Below are 12,950 nucleotides of genomic sequence, written 5' to 3' on the forward strand. Positions count from 1 at the left end.
ATCTTACCCGGCTAGGCCCTTTGGATAACCATCTATTTCATTATTGGACTTGAGCTCAGGGTTGCTTTTACTTGGAGGGTGAAAGCCACTCCTTCTCGAGGGTGAAAAACATGATTTCAAGATAAGTCCGGAAGTGGATAAATCGACTAATTCTAAGAAACTTTCGTTCTATAGTTTTTTCAGTAAGTCGAGATATTTGCGAGTGAAAATTTTTATTTTTTAACAAAAAAATCACGTTTTCAGACGGTTTTTCGCAAATTACTCAAAATGTAAGTTTTTTATCGAAAAAAATATTATCAAAAATGTAGCTTATAAAAAACAAAAAAAAAATGGTGTATTTATGAAGTCAGTAGACGTAGACCGTAGACCCAGTAGAAGCAGACTTGTAGCTCATGAAAAGTATATCTTAATTTCTGCTAGTTTACGAGATACAGCGCCAAAATCCTTTCAACATTTTTCAAAGATGGTGGCTGGGAGGACAAGGGTGACTACAGATAAAAAAATAAAATTGTGTCCTTTGAAAAATGCACCCTAAGGTCTAAAAATAGTTAAATTTCAATGGACTGACTTCCCCTACCTTCCTATTAATTTTCTAGTATAATTTCTTCTTCATGTGCCGTGATCGATTATTAAGCATTGGCTATAGTACTTTTGTTGACGGCAGCTCGGAAAAGAGATGCAGAGGATATGTTAAACCATTCTCTCAGGTTTCTACGCCATGACGTTCTTCTTCAACCTGGCCCTATTCTTCCGTCTACCTTGCCTTGTATTATTAAAATGGAGTATATTATATCTCTCGGTGTCGCATAACATGGCCAAAATATTCAAGTTTGCGATTTTTAACTGTTCTGACAATTTCCGTAACTTGTCCATCCGATGTGCAAAACAATTTCGTTACGAGCTCTATCCGCCCAACTTATTCGTAGGATTCTCCGATATACCCAGATTTCAAAGGCTTCCAGCTTCCTGAGAAGTGTATCCGTTAAATTCCAACCTTCTGTTAGGAACTTTTTGACTTTTTTTTGTTATGTGACAGTTTCGTAGAAGATGAAAAGAAAATAAAAAGAAGATTTATGTTTGCATGGTGATGCATGTACCTTGATAAACAATATAGAAATAATTGAATTTTTACCAAGTTGTCAGAATAAACTTCAAATTTAAATATAGTTTTCTTAATGCAATATATCCATACCAGCGCAAATAATTACAGTCCAACCAGATTTAAAACCTAACATTTTGATACTAACATTTTGGTCCTTCGAGCCGGATTTGGTCCTACATCGTCAAATTAAGGATATATTCATTAAGAAAGGTGCCAACAGCCACGTTTCCAAGTGGGTTTGAAGTTACAATATATTGGTATATTTTCAAGTTATCGTCCACCAAGCGACTTCCAAGACTAGAAGATATAAGTAATTCCAATAGATTCCTTTATTTTCAAGGTACCGTGCACCAAGCGACGTCCAAAACTTGAAGATAAGTCTGTCCTTTTTGCTATTATATCATAAACCTATTTTTATTTCTGAATTAAGCAAAACAGTGCATTTTGAAGTTTTGATTTGATTTAATATAGAATAAATTTAATTTCCATTAATATTAATTTGCTAACAAGTTTGTGGGATTGCCATAAATCGCCAAAAAAATGACTTTAGCCAATCATATAAGAACAAGGGGTTCTTACAAGGGAAAACTGACCAATTTAGAGTCTTATATTAATATAATAAAAGCTGCTACGCCAAGTAGTAAACCATCTCTGTCAGAAATTCAACTCAGATATGAAATGAATGCGAGTTTATTAAAAGAATTTCAAGATATACAACTGCAAATTGAAATTTTAACACCGGAAGACAAATTAAAAGAACAGTATGAGGAAAATGAATTATTTGAAAATAGGTATTTTAAAGCTATGGGTTTTTTGAAAGGTTATATTGAAAGTAACACATTTCAGTCCTCACATGATACTAGTTTGAGTTCTATTCCTCAAGTAGACTCCTTAAGTCACCTTTTCTTACCAAAAATGAAAATCAAAGTCTTCACTGGGGAGTTAGAAACTTGGTTAGAATTTAAATCCACGTTTACTAGTGTCATTCATAACAGTCCTTTGTCAAACAGTCATAAGTTTCAGCTTTTGCGACAATATGTGGATGGATATGCAAAACGTATAATAGATAAAATTGAATTTTCTGGTGACTATTACCAAACTGCCTTTGATGCTCTCTGTCAGAGATTTGACAATAAAAGGTTATTAGTAAACAAACACATTAAAACCATTTTTAGTTTAGAGTCAATTAATAAAGAGTCTCCAAAGCATCTAAGACAATTGTTAGATATTGTGTCAGATAGTGTCACTTCAATTGAAAGTTTGCAGATAACAAAAGAGTGCCTAAGTGATTTATTGTTAATAAACATTATTTCTGATAAACTTGATAAACAGAGTTATAGAGAATGGAAAGAGTTTCGCACCAAAGAGGAACTCCCTACCTTAATGGAATTCTTTAATTTCTTAAAAACGAAAGTAGATACTTTGGAAGAAATCCAAGACCAAAGTTCTCATATTGCCCATCACAATAATAATAATAATAATTCCAATTCTAATTACAAATATACAAACCGTGAAGGTCATAAGAGAGCGGTCCAAGTAAATTTAGCACAGAAAAAGAGTTGTGTTTTGTGTAAAGGCAATCATTATATATATTCTTGTATTCAGTTCCTCAAATTAGATACCAAAGGCAGATTAGGTAAAGTTAATGATTTAAATTTGTGTCACAATTGCCTAAGAATTGGGCACAGGGCTCAAGAGTGTACACTAAAACCATGTTTGAAATGTCATTTAAAACATAATTCCTTAATACACTTTGATGACATTCAACACGTTTCAGTGGACTCTGACAACAATGTCCAGCCATATGAAACATCAGTAAATAGTATACAGAATGTTAATATGCCACCAATGGCAACTCACCAGCTATCTGCACAAGCAGTAGATTTGCAAAATAAACAAGTTCTTTTGTCAACAGTTGTTTTTAATGTCAGGTCAAATGATAATAAATTAATACCATGTCGTGCGCTTCTAGACAGTGGCGCTCAGATAAATATGATAAGCGAGAGCTTTTGTAAAAAATTAAATCTTTCATTGATTCCAACTAACCTTGCTGTTAGTGGTATAAACCAGGTAGTGTCAGTTATCACAAAGAAATGCCAAATTTCTTTGTTGTCTAAGTTCAATAGCTTTAATATTACATCCATATTTTATGTTGTACCAGTCATTTCAAACCAAATTCCGTCAGCTAGTTTTGATACTTCAAATTTTGTTATCCCATCTAATATTCAGCTATCTGATCCTTTATTTAATGAATCCACTAATGTTGATGCCATTATTGGTGCCAATTTATTCTGGGATCTCCTTACTGATGGAAAAATCAACCTGGGAAAAGGTTTACCAAATTTTCAAAATACACGTTTAGGCTGGATTGTAAATGGAGTTGTTCCCTATCAGACAACTCATGTGTCATGTAACTTCACCAGAGTCATCGCCGAAGATGACCAGTTAAAACATTTCTGGCAAATGGAAGAACTGCAAGATTCTACACCATGGTCGAAAGATGATGATAAATATGAAGAAATATGTCAAAAAAGCACTGCCAGGTCCGCAGATAGCCAATTTATAGTAAAACTTCCACTGAAGTTTCCAGCTGATTTGTTAAGAGACTCCATGGATACTGCAGCCAGCAGTATTTCTAATACTCCTGATACTCACATTGATAAAAATGATATTTCCAATAATATCAATGAAATTGGAAACTCTGAGAGTACCAAAACTCTTGGAATTCAATTGATGAGTCGCCAAGACCTCCTTTGTTATAAAATATCACTTTGTGAATTGCCTGTTTTATTTACTAAACGTCAAATTTTATCCATTATTTCTAAAATTTGGGATCCAATGGGTCTTCTCAGTCCAGTTATTATACTTGCCAAAATAATTATTCAAAAATTGTTCCAACTTCAAAAACCATGGGATGAACCTGTACCTCCAGAGTTAAATAAATCCTGGAGGCAGTTATATAACCAGTTGCCTCAATTAAATTCATTATGTTGGTTGAAACTAGAGCCGCACCAGCTACAGGTATTTGTATCTAATAGAGTAGCTAAAATCCAATCTCTCACCACTGTGAACAGTTGGCACTATGTCAACACTAAGGAAAATCCGGCAGATATTGCTAGTCGCGGAATTCTTCCTGAATCTTTCATTGAATCCAACCTTTGGTTTCATGGGCCACATTTTTTGAGACAACATCCCAATAATTTGCCGATTAATTCACTTCGAGAACTAGAAGAAATACCAGAACTTAAGCAGTCAGTCCAAGCAACCTTATCTTCCAATATACACATAAGTTGGATTTCGAATTTTATTAGTAGATTTTCAAATTTACATAAACTAAAAAGAGTATTTGCATATCTTATAAGATTTACAATATCTATTAAAACTAAAACTAGAGCAGATAGCATGCTTTTAAGTGTAAAAGAACTAAATGACTCTTTTTTAATATTAATAAAACTTGTTCAAGCAGAATCTTTTCAAGATGAAATTGTTAGCTTGGCAAATAAAAAACCATTAAATAAAAAATCCAAATTAATTCATTTATCACCTATTTTAGATAATGATGTATTAAAGGTAGGAGGACGACTTTTACATACAATGTTACCAAATAATATAAAAACTCCAATCCTATTACCAAAATTTCATGCTTTAACAAAATTAATATGTACACATTACCATGTAAACTATTTACACCCAGGACCACAACTATTATTGTCACTAATCAGACAAAAGTATTGGCCAATATCAGGAAAAGTATTAACCAAGCAAATAGTGAGACAATGTATTAAGTGTTTTCGAGTAAAACCACCTAATACTTCAGTGACCATGGGTCCACTTCCTAATGAACGAATTACTATATCACACCCTTTTGAAAATGTGAGATTAGATTTTGCAGGACCGTTCCCTTTAAAGGAGAAAAAGGGACGAGGAAGCAAAATTCTAAAAGGTTATGTTTGCATATATGTCTGCTTTGTTACAAAAGCTATACATTTAGAATTATTAACTGATATGACAACTGACTGTTTTTTATCATGTTTTAAACGATTTATATCTCGCAGGGGTATTCCCACTAATGTTTACTCCGACAATGGTTCCACTTTTAAATCAGCCAACAGAGAATTAAAGTCTATTTATCATTTTTTGGAAACAAATAGCCATACCATTCACAATTTTGCTTTAACTAAAAATATTGCATGGCATTTTTCTCCACCATATAGTTCAGATTTTGGCGGTTTATGGGAATCGTCTATAAAACAAATGAAATTTCATATGAAACGCACACTTACCAATATTAATTTAACATATGAAGAATTTTTTACTTTATTAACCGAAATAGAGTGTATTTTAAATTCAAGACCACTTTTTGCTAGTTCAGAAGATCCATCTGACCTTGAACCCTTAACTCCTTCCCATTTTTTGACATTACGTCCTTTAACTTCACTTCCTGAACCCAATGTTCTATCAATTCCTACAAACAGACTTAATCGTTTCCAACAAGTTCAGCAACTTCATCAACGATTCTGGGCTCGCTTTTCAAAAGAATATGTCAGCCAATTGCACCAGTCTTATAAATGGAACCAGAATTCATCGAAACCTCTCAATCCAGGTGCTTTAGTGATTATCCATGATTCAAGTTTACCTCCATGTAAATGGTCTTTAGGACGAATAGAGAAGGTATTTCCTGGAAAAGATGGAAAAATCAGGGTTGTTCAAGTTAAAACCTCGAAAGGCATCATCACCAGATCCTCCAGACATCTAGCCCAATTGCCTTTAGAAGAATCTCAGTGATCCTCTAACTATTATAACAACTTCCCAAGTGTATTATGTGTCGTGGACTTGTTTGAAGTGTACTTCAACGCGGGGAGTATGTTAGGAACTTTTTGACTTTTTTTTTGTTATGTGACAGTTTCGTAGAAGATGAAAAGAAAATAAAAAGAAGATTTATGTTTGCATGGTGATGCATGTACCTTGATAAACAATATAGAAATAATTGAATTTTTACCAAGTTGTCAGAATAAACTTCAAATTTAAATATAGTTTTCTTAATGCAATATATCCATACCAGCGCAAATAATTACAGTCCAACCAGATTTAAAACCTAACACCTTCGACACCATACAAAAGAGTAGAGAACATAATAACATCTCACTAATGTAATTTTCAGACTTATAAATAAGTAATATTGTTTCCACATAACAGTTTCTTCATCTTGAAGAAAGCTGCTCTGCCTTCTCTATATGTATTCTAATTTCTTTGCTCATGACCCAGTTCTCATTTAGATTGCAACCAAGGCAGGTGATACTGTTAGTTCTCTCCAGTTGTTCACCATAAGCTGTTGCCACTTTCGGTTGAATTGGCGATTTACTGACAACCATCACCTTTGTCTTTGCTATGTTTAGCTCGAGTCCATATTCATCATCTCTCTCTTCAATCCTGACCCCCCAGAGGGAGTGTAGTAGTCGACGTGATGTCGTGTATTGTCCGTCTCCAAAGATCTCTATCTCTGGTCATTTCTTTTAACTCATTCATATGTCTTTTGCATATTCCTGTAATTTGATCGATCCATCTTGTTGGGGATCTTCCTCGTGATCTTAGACCTTCCACCTTTCGTTGTATAATGAGTCTTTCCATGTTTTCTGTGTTTGATCTCATAACATGTCCAAAGTATTTTAATTGTTGGAGATGGACTTTACTGGAGAGTCGTTAGCTAACTTTTAGCTCTCTTAAAATTGAATTATTTGTCCTATGGTCGGTTCAAGGAATTCGTAGCATTAGTCTCCAGCAGAACATTTCAGTGGCGTCTATCTTTCTCCTTTCCGATTTTGTCAGGGTCCAAGATTCACATCCGTAAGTCAGTATTGGGAATATTAAGCAGTTGATTAACCTCATCTTTAACGCTCTTGAAATTTGACAGTCTTTTCTCATCATATGTTGTGGTAATCCTATTAACCAGATGTTGAAGTTATTCGTAATTGTCATCCACGAATCTCAAATTGTTAATATTGACGCCATTCATTTTGATACGACATTGAACATTATCCACTGCTTTATTGAAAACGAATTCAGAATAGATGTTAAATATTAGTGGGGACAAAATGCAGCCCTGCCTGACTCCTCTTCGTATTTGAAGCTCTTAGTGTCCCGGCTGATACTGATGTTTGCGCGTTGATGCCAGCAAAGATTTTTAGTAATCCGTATGGCTTTATCATCACTACCCATCTGCTGAAGAATGGCAATCATTTCACTATGTTTTACTCGTATAGCTTATAATCCAAGGATGGTACTAAAGGTGAGATATTTGACCTACGCTGTCTGCCCGTCGCCGTCGGTCCGTCCGACCGCAAATATAACTCCTCCGTCATTATACCAGGTAAAATGACAAATGGGATGTCAAATGAAAGCTTGTAATCCAAGGATGGTACTAAAGGTGAGATATTTGACCTAGGCTGTCTGTCCGTCGGTCCGTCCGACCGCGAATATAATTCTTCCGTCATTATAACAGCTAGAATGACAAATAAAGTGTCAGATGAAAGCTTATAATCCAAGGATGGTAGTAAATGTTAAATATTTGACCTAGGCTGTCTTTCCGTCGGTCCGTCTGACCGCGAACATAACTCCTCCGTCATTATACCAGGTAGAATGACAAATGAAGTGTCAAATGAAAGCTTATAATCCAAGAATGGTACCAAAGGTGTGATATTTGACCTAGGCTGTCTGTCTGTCGGTCCGTCCGGACCGCGAATATAATTCTTCCGTCGAGAATGAGAAATTTGACATCGGACTTCCGGTAAGTTCTAACCAGAAGTGCTGTTATAGTCGCAGAAATAGTACATGTAACAAATCAATCGAAGCGTATTGAAAAGTTGAGTTTTAATCTTTAGTTCCTGTTTTGAAGTCATTTCTGTTTAAACAATGATGACCCAAAGTTTAGTCAAAATGACTCAAAATTAGTAAAATCGTATATCGATCGATGCAAAGTTACACGAAGCGTTCAAATATCGACTTCCAGTTCTACTTTCGATTCTTTGGGTGAAAACCTAGGACTTACGAAGTCCAATTACTTTTTTAGATAATGAACTTTTCAAAATTTTTAAATTTATTTTCAGCTCATCTCTTATAACAAAAATTCTCCTAGAAGCCCACGCCGATGGCAAAAACTTCAAAGTAATCGTAGTTGATGGAAGACCTCTTTTGGAAGGAAGGGAACTGCTACGAAGACTTGTAGTTGCCGGTGTTAGTTGTAGTTATATCCTGATAAACGCTCTTAGTTATGTAATGAACTCAGTGACCAAAGTGGTATTAGGAGCACACGCTCTCTTGACGAACGGCTATGTCATGTCCCGAATAGGAACAGCTCAAGTTGCATTGGTCGCTCGGGAGTACAACAAACCCGTACTAGTTTGTTGTGAGACTTATAAGTTTAGTGAAAGAGTTCAGACTGACTCTTTTGTATATAATGAACTAGGTGAGTATATGTACATTATCTCATGTTATTATCAGAGTTTAATATTGTTCTGAAGCTATTTCATTGTGGCATTTTTATGATTAACTATTTATATGGGAAATAAGCCACAATTAAATTGAAAAAAATAGTTTTATTAACGTTTCGACGCCCAAATCGGGAGTCGTTGTCAAAATGCTAAATACTACTAAATTAAACAAAAATGTTGTTGCTAAGTAAAATATTCTTCTAATAATGTATTTAATCTGACTCATTTATATTGGCAATTCAGACATATATGATACATTTTAAAGTAGAAGACTTTAAAATGATATTGCCAATCAAGTACATTCAATATTTATGAGTTGCGTTCCCGGGACGACTTTACTGAAAGATAGTTCATTCGATTACATGAAATCAACCCCAACTCAAGAATATCCGTTACAAAAAAATCATAGCATGTGATCTGTCTTTAACAAGACAACCAAATGCAACTATGACAGTAAAATTCTCGCGTGAGAGATTCCATAGTAAATCACGAGGGAAAACCAGAAAAAAACCTCGTGATACTATCCCGTCATCGTAAGTATTTGGTCTTACATTTAATTTACTCTCAAGAAACTAATACCAAATTCTGACTTTAATATGTTTGAATTATAAATAATATTAATAATACATATATATATACAATAAGTGATACTAAAATATAAAATATGTACTAACTCGATATGTTATTGACTTACTAATCGTGGTATTTTCTTTCTATTGACTTCCTCTTTCAGGATGGGTAACCACATCTTACTGCATTCTACCGAGGAATTTGCGACACAATTGGTTTTGGTACATATTTTATATTTTAGTATTACTTATTGTATATCTATGTATTATTAATATTATTTATAATTTAAACAAAGTCAGAATTTGGTATTAGTTTCTTGAGAGTAAATTAAATGTAAGACCAAATACTTACGATGACGGGATAGTATCACGAGGTTTTTTCCTGGTTTTCCGTCGTGATTTACTATGGAATCTCTAACCCGAGAATTTTACTGTCATCGTTGCATTTGGTTGTCTTTTAAAGACAGATCACATGCTATGATTTTTTTGTGACGGATATTCTTGAGTTGGGATTGATTTCATGTAATCGAATGAACTATCTTTCAGTAAAGTCGTCCCATGAACGCAACTCATAAATATTGGCAATATCATTTTAAAGTCTTCTACTTTAAAATGTATAATATATGTCTGAATTGCTAATATAAATGAGTCAGATTAAATAAATTATTAGAAGAATATTTCACTTAGCAACATTTTTGTTTAATTTAGTAGTATTTTGTATTTTGACAACGACTCCCGATTTGGGCGTCGAAACGTTAATAAAATTATTTTTTCAATTTAATTGTGGCTTATTTCCCATATAAATAGTTAATCACAGAGTTTAATATTAAAGAAACAGTTAATTCACACTCGAATTTTAACGGTTCCAATTTTGCAATCCACTCCAGAAAATCCGCAAAACACTAGGAGAAAAATGCGCGCTGTTGCAAGACTTAAAATATTTCATCAAGTTGGTTACTTCACTATAAATTTTTTTATCGCCGTAGACGGCGTAGACCCTCATCATTAAAACAGTAATTCGCTCCTTTTCATAAAAATCCTTCTTTATTTTAGAGCTTTTAAAAACACATAAAACAATAATAATTGTCAGCTTTAGTTATTAATACAATTTATTTTATAAAAATGTTAGTTAAAAATGTTAGTTTTATTAATTAATGTCAAAACTACAGCATTCTATACAGGGTGTTTCATTAATAATTGTCCATATAGTAACTGGAGAAACCTTAGTACAAAATACGAAGATTTAACCTTAATTACTTAAATAAAATGTGGTTCCTTAATGAGTTACAGGGTGTTTTATCTAAAAATTTAAAAATTATTTTTGCTCAGCATTTTAAAACTATTCGACATATCCTTTTCATACTTGGCAGAAAGTATAGGTACTATACAAACTACTAAATTCTGTTAAACAAACGTTTCTGTCTATTACCAGAGGCGTACGACGGGGGAAAGTGAATGGTTGACCCTTTCCAAATTCTACGCCACTGGCGGAATTTTTATTTTAGTTCAATTTTTAGATTCTTCGATACTTTTTATGAAATATACTCTTCATTCGCAACGATAAAGTCATTCGTTTTCGAGATCTTTGAAGTTAAAAATGAAACGACACAGTTATTTTGATTAATGTATTGTGTCGCTTCATTTTTAATTTCAAATATCTCGAAAACTAATCATTTTATCGTTACGAATGAAGAGTATATTATTTACATAAATAGTATTGAAAAATCAAAAAATTGCACTAAAATAGCAATTTCATCAGTGGTGTAGAATTTGGGAAGGGTCAACCAGCCACTATCCCTCGTCGTACGCCTCTGGTAGTAGCTAGAAACGTTTATTTATCTTAATTTAGTAGGGTGAACAGTACCTACACTTTCTTCCAAGTATGATAAGGATACGCCAAATAGTTTTAAAGTACTGGGTACAAATAATTTTTAAATTTTAAAAATAACTGCCGTTTCATATTTAACTTCAAATATCTCGAAAACTAATGACTTTATCGTTACCAATGAGGAGTATATTGTTTACGTAGAAAGTATTGGAGAATCTAAAAATGGCACTAAAATAGTAATTCCTCCAGTGGCGTAGAATTTGAGAAGGGTCAACCATTCACTATCCCCTGACGTACGTCTCTGGTAGTAGCTAGAAACGTTTGTTTGTCATAATTTAGTAGAGTGTATAGTAGTCGCACTTTCTGCCAAGTATGAAAAGGAGACGTCGAATAGTTTTAAAATTCTGAGCAAAAATATATTTTAAATTTTTAGTTAAAACACCCTGTAAATAACTCGGTAAGAAACCACATTTTATTTAAGTGTTTTAGGTTAAATCTTCATATTTTGTGCTAAGGTTTGTCCAGTTACTATATGGACAATTATTAATGAAACACCCTGTATTTACTGAATTACTTCAAAACTATTTAGCACTGAAAAGTTTGATTTATTTAAAACCTTTATGACTAGATAAAATACCAATTGTTATACCTGGTTGAACTCATATTGAAATGAGGATTCCAATAATTCAATATAATAATAATACAATGTACAGAGTATTGTATTTAAAAAAACAAAGTGATAAATGATATCAGAAAAATGGTAGATCTGACAATATTGCAAGTATACAATTTGAAATCTCCATATTGCAGAATATGCGTATCCCATAGAGGTATATATTAACATAGAGTGAGCCTATCCTCCGCGCTTCCTGTCGACAAGATCTCTTGGACTGGTTTGCGGTATCCCTTTCCAGCACATTGTATCGAGAAACTAAGATGACATTAAGTGTGAGTATAGGCACGGAAGGGGAGGACCACTGTCGCAGCTTTACTATGCGTAAGAGTGAAACAGCACTGAGCCAAATAAAAAAGACGGTGTCGTCACTTCGCTCTGAGTGACACTCTGTCTATGATAATATATTATAAGTCTATGGCGTATCCCGGTTTTTGTACAATTCGGAGGACCATCCATTTAGGGGGGCTTGAAATCAGCTTTCAAGCGCATTTTTGTGATTTTTTTAACCTATGGCAGAATTATTTTATTTTTAAATTAAATAATATATTAAGTACAATTCAAAGCATGTTCAAAAAAAATTTAAGGCCAAAATTTTGAAAAATAACGGTGGCAAAAAAATCAACATTTTTTATTTTGAAATAAAAAATAAGCAAAAAGCAAAAAATATCTCGACAGCGTTACCTCACGAAAGAAAATCTATGCAAAATAAGTAGTTTTTGAGTCCCAATGTCCACCACCTTTGACACAAGCAGTGTTGAGAAAAACGCCTTTAAAACTTACAGAACTTTTATTTTCAATTTATTTTTTCACTGTCAAATAGTAAAGTGATGCACACCGGAATATGTTTTTGAATCGCAGAATAGTTTACAAAAGAAAAGCTGTTGAATGTTTCTCACTAGGCTCAAGCGCGGTGGCGCGAAGCTGATGTAAAGCGAGACGAACGTAGGCAGGCGCGGATCTAGAAATAATAGGGGAGGGCAGACTTACCTCACATACAGTGATGCCACAGCTACCAATTTGTGTGTAGATCTACCAGATACCTGTCAAATCTACCGATCTACCTAATTCTCCTTTTTTTCTACCGAAAAATCAAAATTCTTAATTTTCAAATTAATCTGCCGATTTTTTTTTTCTACCGAAAAATCAAAATTAGAAAAAAATTTTTAGCGGATAGATTTGGCAACAGAGTTTAGTCAATTTTCAATAATTCTTGAATTGCTTTTACTAGCTTGTGACTAAATATTATATTTTCCAGATTTGGCCATACGACTCACACTTACTCTGAGGA

The 12,950-nt window shown here is 33.6% G+C and overlaps 1 protein-coding gene across 1 annotated transcript in view; it reads left to right on the plus strand.

The window, feature by feature from the left end:
• Positions 1-12,950, plus strand: part of LOC114341792 (translation initiation factor eIF-2B subunit delta) — a 32,709-nt gene that overhangs the window by 15,286 nt on the left and 4,473 nt on the right. The window contains exon 5 of the mRNA XM_050651800.1: positions 8,206-8,564. Coding sequence (XP_050507757.1) covers positions 8,206-8,564 — 359 coding nt within the window. The remainder of the gene's footprint in view (positions 1-8,205; positions 8,565-12,950) is intronic.

This window comes from Diabrotica virgifera, chromosome 5, assembly GCF_917563875.1.
Source record: "Diabrotica virgifera virgifera chromosome 5, PGI_DIABVI_V3a".
Classification (NCBI taxonomy): Eukaryota; Metazoa; Arthropoda; class Insecta; order Coleoptera; family Chrysomelidae; genus Diabrotica; species Diabrotica virgifera.